A 24700-nucleotide genomic window follows, 5' to 3' on the forward strand; every position below is an offset into this window, starting at 1 on the left:
CCTCCCCTTTAATCACAAGCACATCATCCTCTACAGAGACTTTTACGTCTTCTTTCGAGAGTCCAGGCATGTCGAACCTCATCTTAATCTCATTTTCATCCTCATTGACGTCCCACGGTGCTCGTGCTCGTAGCTCTGATGTTGCTCCAGGGAATGCCACAGCGTCCTCAAACAGTCGGTCCATGGTATCGATCATTTGGCGCATCGACCGCACAGGAGATAGGGTGTCTAGCAATCCTGTCGTTACAATTCAAGTCTGATTGTAAACCATGAACTAGATTTCAACATAGAGATGGTCTAAAACCACATTGATCCTAATACAGGTGTTCCATTTTTATGTCGTCCCATTGGAATTGGAGAGAAATTCGCATAAAAAACACTAGACAGATTGAACAAGCAAATAAAAACAGCGCAGAAGGAACAAAGAAAAAGAACAAAACAACAAGGCTGTTTACGTCCGTCGGGATATTGTAGCCCACGCCCATTACACTTTGGATGGCTTGGCCCATTATCCAACCCACTCACCCCACCCAGTTTGTGTTGCATTCCTAACTCTAATTCATTTAGCCTGACAGGCTTGCTCCTTTTCTTCACTAATTTTTTCTAGTTTCTCTCTCCTTCTCAGTTTCTCTCATCCGTCGCCTCTCTCACTGTTGATTTTCTGTCTCTCACTCTCTTGCAAGTCTTCTCCGATAATGAATGTCCCTATTTCTAATCTCTAAAATCTTACCATTTGTAAATATTTTATAGATGAATATAACCCCAACTAACTTTCTAGTTCCGATTGAAAAGATTTTTTCTAAACTAAATTTCTGAGTGAAATTTTAAGTGATTGTGAGTGATCATTTGTGAATCGATTTGGGTCTATATAATTAAATTTGACTGATTATTTGAGTGGCTGAGCCTTTGACGGCTGATTTGGGAGAAAAATAACTGCTATTGTGGTTGGCAGCTTGTGTGATGTGGACTATTCTATCGAATTTGGTCTTCTTAGCCAAATTATCTTATTTTGTTATTTTTCTTTTATTTATTATTAAATTTATAAATAATTAGTTTGTATATAATTGAACTAAGGGTTTTCATAACTCAGACATTCATTTGTAATAGTTTGATTTATCAACAATTTCCTCACCGAAAGGAGAGATGTCGACAGCCAGCCTCCGCGGACGCCTTTCCACTGCGGTGTCCTGATTGGTGCCGCGTTGCCCGCTGCTAAGATGATGCACGTCGACCGCTGTATCATTATTTTCACCGGCAGCCCGAGCTCTGCCAAGTGATGATGACCGCCTTCTCAAATTACATGCAGAGGGGAAAAACACGGAACAAGGCCCGACGGAAGCCCTGTTTGCTGTCCCAACAACATTGTTTGATACAAAAGGCGAGCACGCTAAGGTTTTAGCCGCCATCAAAGACTGAATTCAGCTCAAACTACTAAAGAAAACCAACAATTATATGCGAGAAAGAATTTTTGCTGCTGACTGATCACTCTACCCTGCTTTCGGATGGTTCTTGGGAGGGCTTATATATATAAAGAAAAAGAGAAGGGTGTGGAGAAATCGTGAATGTTGGAGAAAGAACATGATCCTTGATATTTTTGAGTTTCCAATCTGCTTCATAGGAGTTGCGATAATTTGTTCTGCGTTTGTATGCTTCTGCTACTTTCGGGAATAATCCCGTTGGTTCTGTTCAAGTCAAGGGTTTGAGCCTTTTCTATTGGTCCAGTACCAGGGTAAGTGTATGGCATAATTCAGCCCAGTTGCTGGCCCAAGTAGCGGCCATTTTCCTTCTCAGAACAGCATTTGGGGTTCAATCCATCAAAACCCTGTTACTTATACTATTTGTATATTCTAGACGGATAGTTACACTTTTTTTTCCCTAAAATTTTGTATATATACATCTAAATTCCTAATAGGTTGGAACATTATATGTAATACTTGTTTTTGTCTAACAAATAAGTTTACAAGTCAGCCAAAATTCATCGAATCTGTTTATATTAACAAAATAATCGAGAAAATTATTTATATTATACCAAATTGACTTATTATTAATTTATTGTAGGTCAAATAATTTTTTTATAATCAAATTATCTTCGTACGTCTTCGTGTTGATGCATGTAAAGAAGTATATATTCATTGTTAGACAGAAGCAACCTTAGGGTTGTTAAATGTAATTTTTCAAATTATAATGGATCTACGTGTAATATTGAATTTTATAATACAAATGCTTTGATCGGAGTTAAACAAACATTAAAATCATAGAAATATTTATGATTTATCATACAATAAGTGAGAGTTTGTAATTTTGCAAAAATTTAAGGGAAATTGTTGTAATTTAGTTAATAATTTTATATAATGTGTAAAGTGTAACATAAATGTAATACTAAATTGTGAGTAGTAGTTTGAGTTTAATACAACTTATTAAAGAGTTGTTGAACAATCTTAGTGTTGACCCTTAACCTAAAATCAGCATTGTCAGCAGCATGGCAACCTAGAAAAAGATGAAGAAGGAACATAAGAGCATATTTGCAGATGCCCTCCACCCTCCACCCTCCACCCTCCTTCTTCTTCAACATAAACAATGAACGATAATAATATTCTTCCTCGGCTCTGCAAATGCCGATCCCCAAAAGAACACTGTTTTCCTCTGTCAAAATCATCAACTACCATGTGAAAAACTCATAAGTTCACAGTTCCTTCAACAACACCTTAAAAGGAAAAAAGAAAAAGAAAAGAACTCAGCACTCAACATACCAATATTTCTTTCTTTCCGCAGCTTTCAGCACTCTCGAGGAAAACATATTCTTTCATGCTTGTCTCCAACTCCTCTCTGACACACACACACCTACCATTATTTCTTTATTAATTTCTTTTTTGTCATTTCTTTACTTTTCTTACCATTCCGTAAGAGGCAGAATATATCAGCAAACGTCTCAATTCTTGCAGCAGCTGCTCCACTATTAATATGCCAGTGAACAATGCAACCACTGTTTCAGAGTACTGGGCTCAGCAGTGCTTTGTTAGATCCTGTTCCTTTCTCTTTGAATAGTATAATATACTAACCAAAGTGTTTTTCAATCCATAGAGTTCCAAGTACAGAACAAAACAAAAAGAAACGCAAAATAGCTAGCCAGAAATCCTTCTTCTGATGGGAAAGAATAATGGAAATTCTTGGCTGAATGCTGTGAAAAAGGCTTTCAGATCTCCTGCCTACCATGAGGAAAAGACAAGTAGCAGACGAAGAGAAGAAAATGATCAAGAAGAAGAAGAAAAAGTACGTACGCACATGGTTTATATATTTTTCATGAGTTTTAATTTAGTATTCTTTGATCATCATTTTTTCATGAATTTTGCTGCCCGAGTTCTTGCAGAAGAGAGGAAAGAGGAGATGGATATTTCGTAAACATTTCCCTCTTGAAACAACAATACAGCATAGCGTAGCTAAAACTGCAAATTCTCCTGCTGTTGCAATTCCTACAATTTCAGCGGAAGAAGACAATCTGGTGGCAAAACAGCCAAAAGTTGATGAGAACTCCGTGTCTGAACAAAAGCGTGCAATGGCAGTAGCTATGGCGACAACAGCTGCGGCTGAGGCTGCCGTTGCAACTGCACATGCTGCAGTGGAGTTTATTCGGCTCACCAGACCTTCCCTTTTAGTCAAAGAACACAAGGCTGCTGTCGTTATCCAGACTATCTTCAGAGGCTACCTGGTAATATTACATAATATCCATCCATTCATCACGGATCAAGCTCTTTCCCAGTAATTCTTGCAATTTTTACCTAATGTATGTGTAGAAGGTTACACTTTTTCTGAATATATGTTGGCCCATGATGGGAAATATTGTTGCATGTTTTTAGAATGTAATGTTTCTTTGAATTATGTGAAGAGTACATACTGATTTGTTCCCTTAGTTTTGTCTTGTGTGAAGCATGTCAAGTTTATTAGGACAGCTTTGAAGAACTGAAGCAATGATTGAAACTGTGCTACAGCTTTTACAGTTAGTTTCCCTTAAGAAAGTCCGGGAGAAGAGATCTAGACCGGGTATGAAAGAGATTTTTCAAGAACCAGAATGATTTGATATTAACCCGTTCCCCTGTTGTTCTTTAGGCAAGAAGAGCTCTCTTGGCATTGAAAGGCGTCGTAAAACTGCAAGCACTAATAAGGGGCCACAATGTCCGGAGACGAGCAAAGATGACTCTCCAGTGTATTCAATCTCTAGTCCGAGTTCAAGCTCAAGTATGCGATCAACGTAGGAGGCTGTCGTGTGAAGCAACGAGCCCAGGATCCATGTTTAGGCAGGCTAACGTTAGCAGAAAGTCCACTGTGAGCATTTGAAAATTCAAAAGCTTTTGCTTCATCAGCTACTTCTCATTCTAATTGCCTTTGAAATTTTGATATTGCAGTCTAGAAACATGAGCAGCACACTTGAAGAGATCGAATCTCTAATAGAGAAAGCCAAAGAATGCTCACTCAAACATGGCAAAACACTAGCTCATGTTTTGTCTCAGCAGGTCTTTTACCTCTCTCATTGTTCTTGTTTAGTTTCTGTATGCTGTCTATTAGTCTGATTCATAAGTTTGGTTGATGTACAGATGTGGACATCGGATGAGGACCAAATTTCAGACAACAATTGTCAAGGGCTTGAAGAAGAACATAGAGGTTCAGGCAGGAAAGTAATCTATCCATGGTTTAGAAAAGATGGGAACTTGTGCAATCAAAGAATTCCTGTGAAGACAGTTGAAATTGACATTTCTAGACCTTACTCATTCACATCACCTAACTCATATAAATTGCGAGATCACCATCAAAATGATCATGAACAATGCCTTGACTCCTATGTTGTCCGGTCTCCCCTCCATGGAAAACACCAAAATCTCTGTGTCCACTCACCAAAAACTCCATCCTCTTCCAAGATAAAGCCCGTCCAAGTGCATTCTCGCAGCCCGTCTTATCAAATGGAGGAACGAAACTACCAAACAGCCGAGACGCCAACTCCACACTCAATTTACTTCCACAGAATGAGCATAAGTGAAAATTCTTGCCCTTTGCCTCGACCAAACTATATGGCTGCCACTGCATCAGCGATAGCCCGAGTCAGGTCACATAGCAGCCCAAGGCAGAGGACCTTTTCAAGCCCAAGTAGAGAGCAAACAGGTTCAGCAAAGAAACGTCTGTCTTTCCCTGTCGCTGATGGTCATAACGGAGATAATAAACTGAACATACAACATGTGACACAAGAAGGTACTCCGGAAAAGCTGATTCCAAGTGAATTACCGCGTGGGCCGGAAGTGACTACTGTGGCAACGCACTCAAGGCGATAATGTGGCTAATTTCAGTAACATCTGCGATCAAAGTTAATGTTGTATCAGGTAGAGTGTACATAGTTTCATTGTGATTAAGGTCACTCTTGTTGAATATGCTCAGAAGAGCTGATAAGTACTAAGAAGTAATCTGTAGCTTTGATAATCTACAACAGTTAAGTTCTGCTTATTACTACTATTGCTTAAAAGTCACAAAAACACATCTCTACACTTGCTCTTGGTGATTTCTACTGATTGAGTTGGTTTCAGGGATGAGCTAAGTTAACATTTCCATACCTTGCGGACAACTTTAAAGCAATCAGAAACAGCTGACATACAAAAAAAATGCAGCTCTTCTGTGTATTTCTGGTTATAAGATTTTACAATTAAAAGCCAATAGCTCCACATTGAGTGCCTTATGCCACTACTATTTAAAAGAGAAGAGACAGAAATTGTCTGGAAATCCAATTATTAGGCATCAGACAAAGGGAGCTGATCAGATAATACCTGCATCCTACTGGCTACGGAGCTTAGCTATAGCTTTTTTTGCATTGAAATCTCATTAGCATGCATCGAAACAAGTTCAGATGAATACTTTTACTTTAGTGGGTTCCATAATCTATATCCAAAGTGTCATACTATGATGTCTTTTAGTCTGTCCTATAAACACGTAGCTCGGCGTTTAGGATAAACTTGTAGGACATTGTTTATTTGTCTTTGGAAATTCTTCAAAAGCTGAACGGAGTAGCTAATCACTTGTTTTGAACTAAAATTTGCATCATTGCAGAACATTGTAATGAAGGCTGGTAAGGAGTGGCAGGCACCACGTGATCACTGGAAAAAGTAAAAGGGAATGTTGAGAGTGGGATTTGAACCCACGCCCTTTCGGACCAGAACCTTAATCTGGCGCCTTAGACCAACTCGGCCATCTCAACTGCGTGTCATTTCGGCCACACCTTAAATATCAATAACTTTCTGTGTAGGAGAATAATAAATGAGCCCATCCATCCTCTTACTATTTTTACTTTTAGCTACTACGCACCATCATCTATCCCCTTCTACTGCATATGTTGAGAGAATTGGATTTGGGAGAATTGAAATCTCAACAACCTGCGACCTACCCGCATTTCTAGCACTAGTGTGAATTGTTAGGCGTATCCGGATTTGGGAGAATTGAAATCTCAATAAAAATATGTAAACAAATTCATTTAAAGGGTTAAAAATATAAAAAATGAATTAATAAAATGAAATGGCTATGAAGTATGAGCTGTAACTAAATCCCTAAGTAATGGATTCATAATGCAAAACTTGCTATGTAATATGGACTGATGCAACTTTTGGTGAAGGTATGAGATCCCGCCACCAATGAATTGGGGGATCCGAATTGTACCTGAGAAGAAGGCATATGTTGTTGAGCGATTTGGAAGGTATGTGAAGACATTGACTCCTGGAATCCACGTGTTGATTCCATTTGTTGATAGAATTGCTTATGTGCATTTATTGAAAGAAGAGGCAATCCCCATTCTCGACCAGTCTGCAATTACCAAGTACAATGTCAACATTCTAATTGATGGAGTCCTCTATATTAAGGCACATAGACTTAGTATATGATGTTTAGTTGACATAAATGTGAATACCTATCAATAAACTTTTGAAATGTTGATATATTTCTTTTGAATCTGTAGATAGTGGACCCAAAGTTGGAATCATATGGAGTTGAGAATCCATTGTATGCTGTAATTCAGCTTGCACAGACTACCATGCGAAGTGAGCTGGGTAAGATAACTTTTGACAAGACCTTTGAGGAAAGGGACACTCTAAATGAGAAGATAGTGGTGAGTATTTTACATTGGTATATAAATTAGATTATTCTTGTGTTCACCGTTCACTAGGAATGTTTATGGTTGTTCTGTATGCCTCGTTTACACTAGTTTATATTAAGTTCTCCATTGCATAATATACTTTTATTTTTTTAAAGAAACTATAACAACAGGTGGTTGTGGATTATATATGTTGACAGTACTTTGTTGAAGTTGCTATCTTGTTTTCATAACCAAGCACATTTTCATAGTTGAATGCAATTATGAACCAAAACTAAAATGAGGTCATTAAATGGATTTGAAAGATATACTCATTACTCACACTTGTATGTTGAGATCTTGAGTATTTCTCTTATATTCTTCAGTGTTCAAGATCCTTGGACTCAATACTTAGAGATACTGTAGCTGAGCACCATAGAATATGTGTTCAGCAATTGGGCAAATGATGGCACCTGTTATTATGTGCCATTATATTTGATTCGTGTTATTTTTCCTTGGTAGTTCATTTTGCATTGAAAGTGATCTGCATATCCTCTGACATTCAGGTAGTTTGCACCTTTGTTTAGACTTTGGATTGAGTATCTTACATGTGTTTGCTGCAGATTGCCATCAATGAAGCTGCAAAAGATTGGGGCTTACAATGCCTTTGTTATTATTCTAAAATAAGTGGGTAAATTCAATTATAAGAATATTTGTTAGTTTGGTTTAACAACCCCTTGGGGTTTCTGCTGTATCTTATTTATTTCTAAGACTGTCTTCACCAAATTAGGGGATCTATCTCCTCCCAGAGGAGTGGGGGCCGCGATGGAGATGCAGGCTGAAGCAGAGCGTAAGAAGAGAGCTCAAGTTTTAGAATCTGAAGGTAATTCTGCATCATTTAGTTTAAATTGGTCACCATCACGGACAGCTAAATCTCAGACCCTACTAAACACAATTTACCTTTTTTGATTGTATAATGACAATCTTATCAGCGGAGAGACCCCTACCCGAGTTTTATATATACGTATTGGAGTAAGTACACAGTGAGTGTGCAGCCCAAATAAGTGAATTGCGTGTTAACACAACAACTCTAACTGCACCATGTTCACACTTAGTACTTGTATGCCAGTAAGAATCCTGTAACACGTGCACACTACATGATGTTACTGAGCGGCAAGCTCCAGGCATTCAGGAAACGCTTTGGTGAGGAGAAATGGTACAATTTCCAAGGACATTTACAGTTATCATAGCTCCAGGGATCTATTTGCATAAGGAATAGAGGCATAAGAGCTTACATATTCCAGTTTTTCTCTTGATGCATGCAACAGATAAATATGTGGATAGAATTTTCTAGTTTCGAGTTGGAAGCTGCGAATGATTGTGTAAATAAGGCTATTGGGAACAATCATAAAGACAACTTTACCATCATAAAGTGGACTCCAGCTTGTGACATTTAATAAAGAAATGGACACTTTCAATTATTTTCCCACCATATTTTGATGGCCTTATAGTTTTCATAGTGGTGGCGATGAGTTGAGAATTTCCCATTAAGAGTAAAAATATTTACTGTATCCTTAGCTGGCCCAGAATGAATCTTTGCATACTATTGCATGGTTTTAGAATGTATCTAAGACTATCCAAACCAGGGCTTATTCAGCTTCTCTTATATTCATTTGATTTATGTGCTGTACAGGGGAAAGTTAGGCGAATATTAATATTGCTGATGGCAAGAAGAATGCAGTGATCCTTGCATCAGAAGCTGCTAAGCAGGATCAGGTCAACAGAGCTCTAGGTTGGTTATCTTGTTGGAATGGTTGTTAGTGGTATAACCTTACATGGTTTGGTGTTTTGTCCACAACAAGTTAAACAGGAGAGTAAGCTAGACTTGTTAGTGGATGTTTGTCCACTAATTTTTGCCATGATTTTTACAAGATTCTATAAATATTAACATATGGTTTGTCTAGGAAAGTCTAGGTTTTTTTGCTTTTAGTTTTTGTTTTGAAGTTGAATATTTGGATCCGTTAATCGTTCATTTCCATTGAATTTATGCTATAACAGGAGAAGCAGAAACTATCCTTGCAAAAGAAATTGCTATGGTGTCAAAAGCCCTCAAAGAAACTGGGGGTGTGGAGGCGAAGTTCCACATCTCTTTATCATCCAACATAAACTAGCCATCTTAAAAAATCTTTGTATTGTTTTGAGACACCTAGGATTTTTTTTTTTATTTCTAGTTTTTAGTACACTAGTCTCCCTGTTTATACTCTTTGGGAAAGAGAGCAAAAAACGACCCCATTTACATGTAAGCTATTTCTAAGTTTCTGCAGCATACAGAAAATATGATGAAAGATATTGCTCAGTTTGGAAAATATATAATATGTGGACTGTAAGCTAGTTCTTTGTTACGCATACGAAATGCATTGATGACAATTATGCAATGGATTTGCAGGCAGCAAGTTTAAGAATAGCTGAGCAATATATTCAAGCCTTCAGCATGATTGCGAAGGAGGTAAGATCACAGACCTAGCTTAATTTCATGTTTTACCACTGTTATTGAGGCAAGAATTTCAAATGGAACTTTGTTTTCTCCATTCATCAAGGGAACAACGGTGTTACTCCCGTCCAGTGCTTCCAACCCCGCCAATATGATGGCTCAAGCTCTTGCCATATACAAGAACATGATTGGCAAAAACTCTGGCAAGGGGCTTTCTGAGGGTCCTGAAGTCGGATCAACAGATCACACAAAAACTGATGCTCTATCTTGGGAATCTGGTGATGAGAGTTGCACAACTACCCAACCCGCTAGTCAAGATCATCTGGGTGAACCTGTTTTCTCCCTACAAAGCCCAAAGAAGGATCTGAAATAAGAGAGAAGATGAAAAGGTGATTGATTACATATCAATGTGGAAAAAGGAATTCTCTGTGGTATTCTAACTTTAAACACACATGTGGTAACAGTTTGTTCCTGGGGAAAGCATATATGAAACTGACAATTGATGAGATAGAAAGTAAATTCGTGGTAGCCTATCCTCTGCGAGTAGAGTTGCTATGTAGCGGCTCATTGAGGTTTTGAGGAGACACTAAAAAATGGGAATTTTGCATGTGGATTGCTGATGCTCAAAGTCAAGAACGGCCATAGAACATAGTGTTGTCTTTCTTACAGTTGAACGTCTGGATTGCTAAACCAATCATTTCTGTAAGTGCACGGCTGTTATTTTCAGAATTGTTATATTTCGTTCGCTTAGAAAGCTTTGTTGGAAGTAAGTGATACAAGGCGTGAGGTTTTTTCTTCTGCTTTAACTTAGAAACATGTGGAGCTGTTGACAATTAAAATAAAAGGTGATGTTGTCATTCTTTTTCTTAAATTGCTGTGTCAGGCACTTCATTTCTGCATATTTGGTCCGCAATTCGTAAACAATTCTGGTAGCTGCCAATTTGTAATATATATGATGAATGAGAATTGAAGCTATTCTTAATATTGCTAATAATTAGTATTCGCGTGGGTGCAGTAGAGACAGAGAATGAGCTTTGTAGTGTGATACATACATGCTTTAACTTATATCATTGCATTATTTTCATTTTCCTTTCTGATCCCTTTCCTTTTATCACCATTGCAGAACGAGCAATGCGGTACGCATCTCGCCCACACAAAATTTCAGGATTAAAACTAAAATGTGTAAATTTAAATAACTAATATTAATAGCAGATAAACTTAAAGGATTAAACAAATAATTTTTCCTCATAATTTTAATATTTCTTCAATGATCTCTCAAGTATAATTATATTTTCTCTCAACCCATTATCATAAAAAAAAAAAAAAAAAAAACCTTTTCGACGTACCAACTTTTAACTACTTAAATTTACCCTGTGGCCCTTCAGGCTCTTTTTAAATTTGGACAGCTTTAATCTTTTTGGGTAGATTTACTTCTTGGTGGTACTTTCTTCCTTCCTTCATTAGTGTTCTGTTCGAACTAGGCTTTTTTATGGCACCCTAGGTCCTTATTTGGACTACACATCTTGTGTCTTTATTCAAACTGACCCTCCTGAGAGCATCTTGATTCCTACACTACTTTGGGCTCTTGCGACATTTTTATCTATTTTGGATTGTTTGAAATTTTTTTGGGTTAATCTTTTGTTATAAATACTAGATTTTTTTAAATTATGTAAAATATCATGAGAAAATAATCAAATTCGCTAACAATTTGCTAGCTAGCGTTTGTATAATATATTTACAAACTCTCTAGATAATTAAACAAAATTTTGTCTAAAAAAAATCATTTGTTTTTTCTTTAACTACATAAAATTAGTCATCCAATAAATATATACATACATATAATATCATTGTTGTGCGACGCTTTCTTTCAACGGATGATATATATGTCTACATATTATATTTGCTTAAGATCAATATACAAATTATAGCCAAAAAAAACCATTTTATTTCCTTTCCAGTTTGCTTCATATAATAGCAGTACATAATATAATTTCCAAAAACATTTAAAAGTCATAATTAATTAGTTATTTTGGCCAAAATATTTGTTTGCCATATTTGACACCCCTACAGAAAATCTTGATTTGTTTTCTCCTCAAAATTATATACGGCTATGTTAAATTAAAAAAAACATAGAAATTATATTATCTGTTTGTTTTTCTTAAATATATTTATCATTTGGAATTATTAATGCATTTAATTATTTTTAAATTATCAAATGCGTAGAATAATTTGATAGAAAAACTCTTAGTGTTCGTTTAATTCAAGTGAGAAGAAATGAGAAGTGAAAGGGGGAGGCAAAGTGAAAAGACGAGAATAATAGTTTTTCTTCGAGTTGTTTAGTATGATTGGAATGGGTAAATATACTCGTTTTCTTTTTTGTTAAGAGAAAATTAAATCGAGAAAAAAATATTAATTTTTGTAATTTGACTATTTACCCTTTCTCTTTATTTTGTATTAGAAAATAAATAAGTAATATTATACTAAAATAATTTTTAACATATCAAAATTTTATTAATAAAAATATTCATCAAACAAGAACAAGAATATTTTTTATTAGTAAAAATATTATAAAAATGAGTATTACTCATTTATTCTAAAATTTTTAATTTAAATAAAATAAAAATTACTATCAATACCCTCAAATAGAGAAATTAAATTCAAACACCAACACTTTTGTTGGTGATTTAATTATCCTTCTTCAAAGATTATGTATGTGTGTTATCAATATGAATGAAAAAAGAATTGAAGAAAAAATATGTATATGGGTAACAGAGTAAATAAAAATAAAAAATACAAATTTTTATCTTTTTAGTCTTATATATTCAATTTTCTGATCAATTTTTGAACAAAATTGGACCTTAACATATGCTACTTCTTGACAAATACAAATACCTAAAATCAAGGCATCAGATTCAAAAGTAAAGTTGATCTAAATCTCCAAGCACCATCAAATTTGATTTACATAATATTCTCTCAATCTCTCTCTCTCTGCAATTAATTAACTCATAAATATTAGTTTATTAGGAGAAAAACAACTATTTTATCATTTAAATTATGATGTTCTTTTTATTTTTTAACAATTTTCTATCTATTCTATTTGTGATTAAATTTGGCTACGATATTTACTTTTTGCCAATTTAGTGATCGCATGTTATTTTTCAAGGGGGAAATGTCAATTTTTGCTATTTCTTTTTTCTTTGTGATAAATTTTACCTTTTACATGTGTGTCTTATCAGATTTTTAGCGGAAAGCGATGTTTTGATAATATTTATCTTTAAAAAATAGCATGTATTTAGGCAACCGACCACTTTAATTGGCTTTCCACTTGAAAGTTTATGTACTTTATGTGATAATGCGCAACGAAAAATGATTTAGATGAAAAATTATTAGGGATAATACCTTTTTTTTTATAGCATAATTTTATTTGAAAATTGAGGATTCTTTGAATAAAAAAAATTATAACTTAAATAAGGTTTTATCGAATCAAATTATTCAAAAAGTAAATGTGATATATTTGTCATATAATTATTATTTTTTTAAATTGTACACCAATCGTATAATAAATATATTATATTATTATACAAAGTGGTTAAGATTGGGTGAAATCCAATTTGAGTTTAAAATTTCGATTGAATAAATAGTAAAAGAAAAAGTCCATGTGATTGTAGCTTCATTCACAAGTTGCAGGACAACATTAATTCCTCTATTAACTACACCCCCCACGCTCCCTTCACATATCCTCTATTAACTCAATTCTTTCTTTGTGGTTTTAAATTGAAAATATTCAAGCTTTATGAGTTTATAATGTCTGTCCCGAACTTGTTATGGGCTTTTCAAAATTAAGATACGTTTCATACTCCATTTACATCCTAACTTGAACATTACAACCCACATAATTATTGGGCTCGTTTTTAAATAAACAAAACAAAGACATACACAATTAAAGAAAAAAGAAGAAAACAAGAGAATGGTCCAGAAGAAGATGATGAACCCCCACTCCTCCATCTCATGATCCCCATAACCTCATGTCCTTATTTAAAGACATCCCACGACCTCATTCACCCACATCCACATGCATCCATCCTCATATAAATATACTTTCATCACAAAAACACACTACACACACCGAGAGAATGAGCAAGATTGAGAATGAAGAAGAAAGCAGGTGCAGCAGATCATCAACCACGACCAAGACATTGAAATACCAAGGTGGTGGTGGTGGTGGTGGTGGTAGGAGATCATCAGGTGTAAGCTTTTCAGCCAAGTTGCCGGATGACGTTGCTGGTGGGGCATTCCGAGATTGTATCTGCGCAGTCAAGTACTCGACCAATCCATTCTCCGAAATCAGAGAATCCATAATTGAAGTGCTGGAGAATGTAGGGGGAATTGGGGACTGGGACTGGGACCAAATGGAGGAGTTGATATACTGTTACATTGCTCTCAACTCCCCTCATCTCCATACTTTCATTCAAGATGCTTTCCTCAGCCTCTCTTTCTGTGCTTCCTCATTATAACAACCTCATCCTATATCATCATCTCTCTTGTCACTTGTATTTTTATATTGCATTCTACTATATTGCATTTCTTTTAGTTGTTTCAAGTATACTGTAGTTTTATCGAACCAAATCAATCATACAACAAGCAAGTGTGATACACTTGATATGCAATTGTTCACCATCATACCTGGTCTGATTAGAATTTCGCGTCTTGGGCTTAGTCCGCTATACAGGTGTTACAATCTTGTCTCATGGAGTTCATATATATATAAGATTGGGGCTGAGTTTGATTACACCGTTTTGATGGTTAGGCGCCCATAGCCTAGTCCAGTCCAGCAACTGCAGCCCCAATTGTAATAGTTGTTTTTTGAAGAATATATGATGAATTTGGATATGAGAAAAAAGATTTAGAGAAATATTTTTAAATGATCCTGAAATTTTAAATTCATTAATATTAAAAAATTTATATAATTTAAATTAAAATTAAAAGATTTCAAATCTTGTGAATTTAAAATTATCTAAATAAATAAAATGATTTATTATTATGAATTGAAATTCATAATTTCAAATCTATGTATCCAACGACAAAACTGATTCCGGTATGCTCTAGTCTCACGATCAAAGTATGAAGAAACTCTACTCCTAATTTACAATTAATTTCCTAAACTTAAACTTTTCATGAATATTAATGATATGAAGGTATTCAAATGTATAAAATATTAATCACAATTAATTTGGAGAAGCAGCTGGAACTATCGTGGCTGAGGACGCAGATTCCGGCGCAGCATCTCCACCACCAGCGCCGCCGCTTTCTTTGAGGGGGAGCAGCGTGGGTTTTGTGTCTTTGCTCTTTCCCCACAAGAATGAGTACAGCCCCACTATAATCAAACCCATTCCTATCAAGCTGCACTAACACATACTCATCTTCTCAAAATTAGTTTTAAACAATATTTATATATAAATTAAATACCAATTCAAATTAATTTTATTAGGAATTTGAACCTTCCGAGGGAGATGTCTTCACCCAGGAACACAGCTTCTGCTATAGTGATTAAAATGAGGGATAAGGGATTGAACATGGATGGATATGTGGGCCCTTTTACTGTAATTGTCCATGAGATCAGGCAAAAACTTGCAGCGGTTGCAAATATTCCCTAACATCCCATCATTGGACAATCAAATATATATGAAATGAGAATTTTTAGTTTTCTATGGAAATTTTAATCCGAATTGGATTTTACAAGATTGCAACCAATTATATGATAAATATAATATATTAGTTGTGTGATTTGTGTCATAGGATAAATAGTCAAATTTAATTTGAATAAGAATATATGTAATTGATAGTGTGATGGCGGAAAATAAATGAATTAAATATTACCGAGTAAAAAATAGTAAGAAGCTCAAGATTCGAAGCCAATCGCCAGGCACTGGGCTTCCTGTCTATGCATACTCCAATTATGATAGCTTGAAATGATGCCAAGATGCAAGTCACAAGCGTTGCCCAATATTTATGTGGAAATACTTTGAATAGCTTCACCTGTCCATGCACATTACATGAAATACATACATTTAAGACGAATATCATCTATCTATTGCAACGCAAAATATATATACATATATATATATATAAACAAAACAAGTGATTATTAATTACCTGTAGAATGAACCAGGTACCAGCAGACAAACAACTCCCGACTAAAAACATGGTTCCACGAGTTTTATTTTTGTTGGTTTTAATGATGATTTGGTGTTGGTGGTTACGATAATGAGTTAGATGGAAGGAATTGCCCTTGTATAAGGCAATAGACAATGTTCCGGCAAGGCATAACATTGCGCCTAAGGTTTTCAGCTTGCCAGCCCGACTGTGGAATCCCAATGCTTCTATTCTTAATTAAAAAAAAATACAAAGAAAATGTTGTAATATACATATTATATATCAATTTAATCCCGAATTTAAATATTTCTTAGTTGTTTATAGCATGATTTAAGTCATAATATATGTGTGTGTGTATATATATACCTTAGGATAGTTGAGAAGAGAAAAGTGATAAGTGGAATAAGGTTGAGGAAATTGGAAGCATATGTAGCTGTAGTGTCCTTGAGCCCATAATAAAATAGTCCCAAGGTCATTGATATCCTGCGCATGAATCATTAATCACTAATCACTACTTAATTATATAACTTACTATATAATTAAGCATAAATAATATTATATATATAATTAATTAATGATCAAACTCATGAATTAGCAGCTATCTATGCATGCAATTAAAACTCACAAAAGAATACACTGACAAATGAATCCCCATATCATAGCCAAGCATACATATGCATGTTCTTCATTCTTCACCAATATATATTTCATAATTAGTTTTTACAAACTAATTAAAATCCAGCTTTCATTAAGAGAACATAGGAGCATATATTAAGGAACATGCATGTATATATACTAATTAATGCGTACATGTGACGTCGTACGTACCTACAGAATCATTTTAATTTTTTTACATAAAATAAATTATTGGAAGATGATGAGAGGCTGCTAATTGTACGTAGTAGAATATAATATATAATTAATATTTATATTCATCAATAAATTATTGTATAGTAGTTGTGATGAGAAATTAATTGGAGGTGGTTAATACATATTAATTTTAATTAGGGATGTGCTGACACAGTTCCAAACAAGAGAGGTACGTGCTATATATGTATTAGGGTAGCAGATGCAATCAAACTATATATAAATATATATAGGCGTGTTGGTGATGATGATGAGGGAGTTGCTTCTGCATTATAATTAATAAAAGACAAAAAAGCGCATTTTAGCTAATTTGCGTACCCAGTTAAGGCTGCCATGAACAGCCAGAAGAAAGCTGCAATGCTGAGCTTCTTCACAGCACCTCTGCAAAATTGGTATGAATTAAAAAGAAAAAGGTGGAGATGAAAGGAAGGAAGCATGATTTGAGCTAGTCAAGTAGAAGAAGTAGTACGTACCGTTCAAAGTAGAGAGTGAAAGGGAGAAGGGTGAATGCTGCAACCACATGACGATAGGCCATAAAAGCAAACACGAAACTACCCTCACTCAATATAACCCTACCAAGTAATTGCAGCCCTGTTGTTATGGCTTGCACCACTACCATTCCCAATCCTACTCGCCCATCCATTATCCATTTCTTCATCATCTCTCTCTCTCTATAGATCTCTCTCTCTAGATCTGTTTGCATATATATGTGTGTGTGTGTGTAGTTTTAAATGCAAAATCTACTTAATTAAAAAGAAAAAAAGAAAAAGAAAAGGGTATTCGATCTTTAATTAAATAAAATCCTAAGATTGCTGCTGGTATTGATGATGAGAGGATATTAGAATAAGTGCAGAATATGGTTTGTATCTCTTTCTGATGATAAGGAAAGGGAAACATTTTTGTAGCTAGCTAATTAAAGAGTATTCTGAGGGCGGGGGACAAACCCAGACCCGCTATCTACCTACTGCCTTTTCGCCTCCACATATGTTACATAATTACATATATGTATTCCGCTAATATTTATAATAATAATTAAAGAGTCGTAGGTACCTACCTACTCATCAGCTTATATATATATATATATATATATATATTTCATGCAATTTCTGGACTAGTTATATATATGATGAGTATGCACATACCACACCTACAAAAGGACCAAAACGCCCCTCATTAAGGGCATTATAGTCATTTCGTGATCAGGGTCCGCGTATTTTGTAGCAGGCGGGTCGCAGTTGACCCGACCCGGATCGCACAGACTGACCGAAGACCCGGATGATGACAACCGTTCGATCAGAACACGCACCGATGAGATAAGGCCACGTGGCCCAGTACTTGACGTACAACTGTGTTCTATAAATAGACCCCGACACACCATAAATGAGGTAACTGTTATGCATTAATTGAGACCGAATTCCTAGATCGCATATATTTCTCTCGATCAACCTAACTTGAGCGTAGGAGGGTCATTGTCGGGGACGTACCCGACGAGCTCACGGTTCGTGTTTTATTCTCAAGGGACCCAAAATCTGGTTCGGAAGAGTTAATCCGTCTACAGTGAGATCGTCACTAGAGATCGAACAATTCGACCCGAATCAGTTGGCGCCGTCTGTGGGAAAATCTGAGAATTCCTTAGCATAATGGAAGGTTCATCGAGGAGAAACGCCGGGGAAGAAGAGACACCAAGAAAAGGAACAGGAGCAACCATTCAACTAACTCCTGACGAGTTGCAGAAGATGATAGAGGAAGCTAGCCGGAAAGCAATCGTGGAATATGAAAGAAGAACCGCGACTCCACTGGTCAAAGAAACGGCAAGGAGGCAGTTATTCGATAACGTGGAGCTGCTGAGAGAATCGAGGGTGCAAGGCGAACAAGAGCATCGCAGCAAACGACCAGCGTCATCCGACGCCGACTCCAGCAGCCACAGTCGTACGAAGAGAAGGGAACCAGTAATTTCGCGTGCGGAAGTAGAGAGCGTGGGGAAACAGATAGAAAACCTCAACAGACAGATAGACGAACTTAAAAAGCAAGGTGAAATAGTTGCGCACAACAAAAACTCACCCTTTTGCAATGACATCCTGGTCCAAGTGGTAGAGCTAGGATTCCGAGTACCCGACTTGCCGAGGTATGATGGAACTAAGGATCCTTACGAGCATGTGGCGGCCTTCGACATGGTGATGAACTTATACGGACAGCCAGGCCCGATCATGGCCAAATTATTCGCGACCACGTTGACAGGAAAAGCGCAAGAGTGGTTCACCAACTTGCCTCGGGGAAACATTGATTCGCACGAGCAACTGATCCAAAGATTCTCCTTCCACTTTGCGAGCCGGAGGAAACAAAAGAGATCTGCCACCCACCTGTTCACCATACGGCAGAGAGAGGACGAAACACTGAAAAGCTTCGTGGGAAGATTCAACAACGAAATGATAGAGATCCAGGATCTACGTATTGATATGATGGTCAGTATCCTGATTCACGGATTGAAGAAGGGTCCATTTGCGTCTGCGCTTGCATGCGACCCGCCAGGAGATGCCGAGCAGCTTATGGCTCTGGCCCAAAAATATATCGACGAGGAGGAGATGAATGCGATGAAGGATTACGAGCGGAGGGAGCGTGACCACATGTACAAAAAATCGAACGAAGCGAGAGAGGTTGGGGGAAGTAGACAAAAGCAGGAGAAGCAAAGGGAATCCAAGTACATTCCCAAATACCACAACTACACCCCGCTGCCGATGTCACGGGAAAAAGCGCTGATGATGGTCGAGAATGCTGAAGTTCCCAAATGGCCGAGGCACACCAGGTATACCCCCTCCAAAAAATTCTCTAAGAAATATTGCAGGTTCCACCGAGAGAGGGGACACAACACGGAAGAGTGCTTCTAGCTAAAGGATGAAATTGAGAGATTAGTGAGGCAGGGGTACTTCAGAGATCGAGTTCCCCATAATTGCAAAATAGGCAGGGAGGAGACCAGGAGGAGCAGGTCGAGGAGCCGAGATCGGAACCCTGGGCCCTCGAAGTCGACACTTGCCCCAGCCGCCGGAAATAACGCGCCAACCAAAGGGGTAATCTACACGATCGCGGGGGGCTCTAGCTCTAACAATTCGAACAGAGATAGGAAGAGATACGCACGGACCATGTATTCGAGCCGAGGGAGAGAGTTCGTGCTGAAGGTTGAGGAAGAGGAAGCCATTTCCTTCAACAGTTCTGACAAACCAGAAGAGACTGGGGAGATGAACGACCCAATCGTCATCAGACTCGACATCGCCAATTTCACAGTTCATAAAGTCTTGGTAGATAGTGGGAGTTCTGCGGACATCATCTTCAAAAGTGTGATCGACAAAATGGGCTTGAAAAATCTTCGATTAGAGCCAATCAGAACCCCACTAGTCGGATTCGGTGGAAGCGAAGTGACGTCCTTAGGGATGATCGAATTGCCAGTGCCCATAGGAGACGAACCAAAGCGGAGGACCACAATGGTGAAATTTTTGGTAGTGGACACGCCATTTGCGTACAATGTGATATTGGGCCGGCCAGGGCTGAATTCATTCAGGGCGGTCATCTCCACCTACCATATGAAGGTGAAATTTCCAACGGATCGCGGGGTCGGAGAGGTAGCATGCGACCAGAAAGAAGCTCGGAAATGCTACAATTTATCGTTGAAAGGAGAACCCGAAGCGAAGAAAAGAAAGGTCAAGGAGGACGCTGAGCCACGACCTTATGAGGCCGAACATTTGAAGCCCAGCGAGGAATACAAGGTCGTGCAGCTCACTCCCGATGAGCCGGACAAAACTACCAGGATAGGTGCGAGTATGAAGGAGAAGGAGATGGCGATGATCAGATTCCTAAGGGAGAACATGGACGTGTTCGCATGGGGTCCGTCTGATTTCACGGGAATCGACCCGAAAGTGATCGTGCACAGACTAAACGTAGATCCAGCAATGCGACCTGTGCAACAAAAGAAGAGGTCATTCGGGAGCGACAAAAATGAAATCATCCGAAAGGAAGTGGACAAGCTACTCCAGGCCGGGTATGTAGCGAAAATTCAGTATACTGATTGGCTATCTAACGTAGTGCTTGTTCCCAAATCCTCTGGGAAATGGCGAATGTGTGTGGACTTTACAGATCTAAACAAGGCGTGCCCAAAAGATCCCTACCCGTTACCTCGGATCGATGTCATGGTGGATTCTACAGCAGGTTACGAGATGTTCTCGATGATGGATGCCTACCAAGGGTATCACCAGATCCACATGGCAGAGGAAGATAGAGATAAGACTTCCTTCATCACGGAGAAAGGAATTTTTTGTTATAACATGATGCCTTTTGGTTTAAAGAATGCAGGAGCCACATACCAGCGCCTGATTAATAAGATGTTCGGGGACTTGCTCGAAAAAACGATGGAAGTGTACGTGGATGACATGCTCGTGAAGAGCAAGAGGTCGCAGGATCACCTCGCGGATCTCGCCCAAGCATTCGCTATCATGACATCATACGGGATGAAACTCAATCCAGACAAGTGCACATTCGGAGTAGGAGGAGGAAAGTTTTTAGGATATATGGTCAGCGAGCGTGGGATCGAAGCCAACCCAGAAAAAATTTAAGCTATAATGAATCTGCGATCACCGACCACGATCAAAGAGGTTCAGAAATTGACGGGGAAAATCACCTCCCTCGGCAGGTTTATTTCGCGATCAGCAGACAAGAGTCTCCCCTTTTTCAAAATCCTGAGGAGACCCAAAAACTTTGAATGGAATGAGGAGTGCAAGAAGGCCTTGCAAGAACTGAAAGAATACCTGACAACACCCCCCTTACTAGCAAACCCGAAAGAGGGAGAGGAACTGCTCCTCTACCTGGGTGTGTCGGAAAATGCAGTCAGTTTGGTACTGGTAAGAGAAGAGGGAGGTCAACAGAATCCCATCTATTATGTAAGTAAAATGCTCCAAGGAGCCGAGTTAAGATACACGGAGATGGAGAAATTAGCGCTTGCGCTGGTGGTCACTGCTCGAAAGCTACGACCATACTTCCAATCGCATAGAGTGATCGTGCTGACGAATTACCCCCTGAAGCACATAATGTCGCGACCCGAAGCGTCAGGTCGACTGATCAAGTGGACAGTAGAGCTGGGGCAATATGACATAGAGTATCGACCTAGAACGGCCCAAAAAGCGCAAGTACTAGCGGACTTTACTAGCAAGCGATCCCAAATTACCCATAGTCGTCGAGGAGCAAACCTCCAAATGGATGCTGCACATAGATGGGGTCTCGAACGCCAACAGTGGAGGAGCAGGAATATGGATACAGGGACCGAGGGGAATCGAGATCAAGGTAGCTGTTCGTCTGGCCTTCCCTGTGACCAACAATGAAGCCGAATACGAAACGCTCATACTGGGGCTAGAGCTCGCTTTCCAGGCGGGCGCCAAAGATTTGGAGGTGTTCACGGACTCCCAGCTAATCGCGCTGCAGATCGAAGGGACATATGAGACGAGGGAGAAAATGATGACATCTTACAAAGAGATCGCCCAGCAGTAGATGAGAAAATTTGACAAATGTTCGGTTTTGCAGGTCCCTAGAGCAGAAAATGACAAAGCGGACGCCTTATCCAAGTTTGGGGCTGCCATGGATGGAATTGGGGATCGCAAGATTACCGCCCTGGTTCGAGGGCGACCGAGCATCGCAGGCGGGCCAGAGGTTCAGACGGTCGCGGAACCCAAATCATGGAAGGACGAGATTGCCAAATATCTCAAGGACGGCACCTTGCCTGCTGATCCCATTGCTGCAAAGAGGGTTAAATTCCGAGCCACCCGATTCACCATGTTGTCGGGACAGCTCTATAAACGAACAGTTGATGGACCCCTCCTGAAGTGCTTGGACGAGGAGAGAGCCCTATATGTCATGCGAGAGATTCATGAAGGAAGCTGCGGTAACCACTCGGGAGCGAGGTCGCTGGCGCAGAAGATAATACGTCAAGGATTCTATTGGCCTACGGTGGCAAAGGATTCCAAAGAGCTGGTGAAGAAGTGTGAGAGCTGCCAAAAATATGCATCCCTGATACACCAACCTGCGACCCCGGTGGAACCAATCAAAATAGCATGCCCGTTCGACCAATGGGGGATCGACATCGTCGGATCTTTTCCCCCAGCACCAGCCCAGAAAAAGTTTATCATTGTGGCGGTAGAGTACTTCACCAAGTGGGTCGAAGCAGAAGCGGTCGCGAAGATATCCGAGAAAGAAGTCATCAACTTCATTTGGAAAAACATCATCTGCAGGTTTGGTCTACCTCGCATATTAATTTCTGACAATGGTACGCAATTCTAGGGGAAAAAATCACGGGATGGTGCAAGGAGCTTAAGATCGCACAGCACTTCACGGCAGTTGCGAACCCGCAAGCCAATGGACAAATAGAGGTGACCAACCGAACGATCCTCCAACACTTGAAAACACGACTAGAAAATAAAGGATCGTGGGTTGATGAGCTACCAGGGGTCCTATGGCTTATAGAACAACACCACGAACCGCAACAGGGGAGACGCCATTCTGCTTGGTGTACGGAACGGAAGCTATCATCCCAGCAGAGATCGGGGAAGAGTCCCAGAGGGTCGCGATGTACGATCCTGAGGCTAACCAGCAGGAACGAAGCTTTGATCTCACCTTGATCGAGGAAAAGAGAGACGCGGCGTACGCGAGGATTCTACACCACAAGGGATTGATGATGAGAAGCCAGGGTCGAAGAGTTCGACCGCGACAACTCCAGGTGGGGGATCTTGTGCTCAAGAAGGTCGAAGTCTCAAGGCATGTAGGCAAACTAGAACCCCCGTGGGAACGGCCGTTCAAAGTAGTGGAGATCAAAAAGAAGGGGACATATAGGCTGCAGGACATGCAGGGACGAAATTTGCCACGCCCGTGGAACATCCAGAACTTAAAAAGGTTCTATGCTTAAACATGAGAACTCGAACAAGGAGCCTGTGAAAGGCCATCATCTGCAACGGGACCGCACACCAAGGAGCCTGTGAAAGTCCGTCAACTGCGGCGAGGTCGCACGCCCAGGAGCCTGTGAAAGGCCATCAACTGCAATGGGACCGCACACCAAGGAGTCTATGAAAGGCCGTCAACTGCGGCGAGATCGCACGCCCAGGAGCCTGTGAAAGGCCATCAACCGACAGATCGAGCAAGGAGCCTGTGAAAGGCCGTCAACGAAGACTTCTAGCAGATTACCAAATTGTATATTTTAAAGGTTAGGAAGATTGTGTCCATGTTGAACATTGTTATTATTAAACATCTGTACCCACTGTAATTCATTTAACACGATTTATAAAACTATGTACACCTTTTTTACGACCTTTTTATGCTTACCTGCATTTGCTCATCTTTCCTCTAATTGCAACTATGCAAATCTGCCAAAACAAAACGCGAACTGAAAAAGACGTGTCCAACATGCGAACTGAAAAAGACGCATTCAAACAAAACGCGAACTGAAAAAGACGCGTCCAACATGCGGTCCGAAAAAGATGCATTCCAATAAAACGCGATCTGAAAAAGACGCACTCGGGACAAAAAGGCATGTCTAAAAAAGACGCGAAACAAGTAAGGAAGAGAATGCAATACGCAACATTTCGAAGGATCAAAAACTTCTTTCTTTAATCACACGTTGAATGCAAGGGCAAAATCCGATTACAATGATCAGACGACCGGAATCAATTAGGCAAAAGACATTTTCGTATACGAACGGAATGACCATACAGAGAAAAGAGGAAGCAAAACACATCAAATCGAAAGAGCAATTTCATTAATGAATAGACATTTACAGGTTCGCTATGCCCTATAGATCAGTTCCCCTAAAATGTACAAGTTAGTGTTCCTGATATATCGAGGGGAAGAAGGGGTCATACAAAAAAGACCAAAAAATTCTGTCAAAAAGGAGGGAGGAGTTTAAGCAGCTTCGTCGTCATCTTTGCCCTCAGCCCTTCCAATTCCGCGCGCAAGACCATGAATTCGTCATCCTTCAGTTCGGGGTCAGGAGGATAGGGTTGAAGATCGCCATCAAGAGTGATATCCAATCGGCTGCGATCAAAAGACTCTTGGAACCCGCCGAGTTT

At 39.0% G+C, this 24700-nt stretch overlaps 4 protein-coding genes, 1 non-coding gene and 1 pseudogene across 6 annotated transcripts; 3 read left to right on the forward strand and 3 right to left on the reverse strand.

The window, feature by feature from the left end:
* On the reverse strand, nucleotides 1–1869 carry LOC105160285 (small heat shock protein, chloroplastic-like; the record flags this gene model as incomplete). The annotated part of the gene is given in 2 exon segments (XM_011077600.2): nucleotides 1–237; nucleotides 1133–1869. Coding segments are annotated over 2 exon segments (511 nt in total), but the record flags the coding sequence as incomplete, so codon positions are not given.
* Nucleotides 2555–5518, forward strand: LOC105160286 (protein IQ-DOMAIN 14). Of its 2 annotated transcripts, XM_011077603.2 has the most exons (6): nucleotides 2555–2993; nucleotides 3082–3270; nucleotides 3368–3706; nucleotides 4105–4320; nucleotides 4401–4508; nucleotides 4590–5518. In XM_011077603.2, exons 2-6 carry the CDS (start codon nucleotides 3145–3147, stop codon nucleotides 5316–5318), a joined length of 1518 nt encoding a protein of 505 aa, XP_011075905.1. In that variant the 5' UTR covers nucleotides 2555–2993; nucleotides 3082–3144; the 3' UTR covers nucleotides 5319–5518. The 2 variants fall into 2 exon arrangements, with proteins under 2 accessions (XP_011075905.1, XP_011075903.1); XM_011077601.2 differs by having other exon boundaries at nucleotides 2555–3270.
* On the reverse strand, nucleotides 6152–6232 carry TRNAL-AAG. The gene has a single exon. It is a non-coding gene; the product is annotated as a tRNA-Leu (tRNA).
* On the forward strand, nucleotides 6635–7791 carry LOC110011269 (annotated as a pseudogene).
* LOC105160346 (stomatin-like protein 2, mitochondrial) lies at nucleotides 7922–10413 on the forward strand. Its single transcript, XM_020693490.1, has 5 exons — nucleotides 7922–7963; nucleotides 8801–8888; nucleotides 9155–9228; nucleotides 9543–9602; nucleotides 9694–10413. The coding sequence occupies exons 1-5, from the start codon at nucleotides 7922–7924 to the stop codon at nucleotides 9958–9960; spliced, it is 531 nt and encodes a 176-aa protein (XP_020549149.1). The 3' UTR covers nucleotides 9961–10413.
* On the reverse strand, nucleotides 14676–17315 carry LOC110011916 (WAT1-related protein At1g43650-like). The gene is made up of 7 exons (XM_020693557.1): nucleotides 17081–17315; nucleotides 16926–16988; nucleotides 16107–16223; nucleotides 15741–15972; nucleotides 15465–15623; nucleotides 15086–15237; nucleotides 14676–14987 (listed from the first exon to the last, which is right to left on the reverse strand). The coding sequence occupies exons 1-7, from the start codon at nucleotides 17308–17310 to the stop codon at nucleotides 14813–14815; spliced, it is 1128 nt and encodes a 375-aa protein (XP_020549216.1). The 5' UTR covers nucleotides 17311–17315; the 3' UTR covers nucleotides 14676–14812.

The sequence above is a fragment of the Sesamum indicum genome, linkage group LG4 (assembly GCF_000512975.1).
Source record: "Sesamum indicum cultivar Zhongzhi No. 13 linkage group LG4, S_indicum_v1.0, whole genome shotgun sequence".
NCBI lineage: Eukaryota > Viridiplantae > Streptophyta > Magnoliopsida > Lamiales > Pedaliaceae > Sesamum > Sesamum indicum.

Bases quoted from the DNA above. Each gene is read 5' to 3' on its own strand.
- LOC105160286 (XM_011077601.2), top strand. From the start codon at position 3,145: ATGGGAAAGAATAATGGAAATTCTTGGCTGAATGCTGTGAAAAAGGCT. The intron at 3,707-4,104 runs GTAATATTACAT...GTTGTTCTTTAG, and splicing joins CTATCTTCAGAGGCTACCTG to GCAAGAAGAGCTCTCTTGGC. The intron at 4,321-4,400 runs GTGAGCATTTGA...TTGATATTGCAG, and splicing joins ACGTTAGCAGAAAGTCCACT to TCTAGAAACATGAGCAGCAC.
- LOC110011916 (XM_020693557.1), bottom strand. From the start codon at position 17,310: ATGCAAACAGATCTAGAGAGAGAGATCTATAGAGAGAGAGAGATGATG. The intron at 15,238-15,464 runs GTAATATTTAAT...ATGGGATGTTAG, and splicing joins TTCTTACTATTTTTTACTCG to GGAATATTTGCAACCGCTGC. The intron at 14,988-15,085 runs GTTCAAATTCCT...GTGTTAGTGCAG, and splicing joins GAAGACATCTCCCTCGGAAG to CTTGATAGGAATGGGTTTGA.
- LOC105160346 (XM_020693490.1), top strand. From the start codon at position 7,922: ATGGAGATGCAGGCTGAAGCAGAGCGTAAGAAGAGAGCTCAA. The intron at 7,964-8,800 runs GTTTTAGAATCT...GGGGAAAGTTAG, and splicing joins AGCGTAAGAAGAGAGCTCAA to GCGAATATTAATATTGCTGA. The intron at 9,603-9,693 runs GTAAGATCACAG...CCATTCATCAAG, and splicing joins TCAGCATGATTGCGAAGGAG to GGAACAACGGTGTTACTCCC.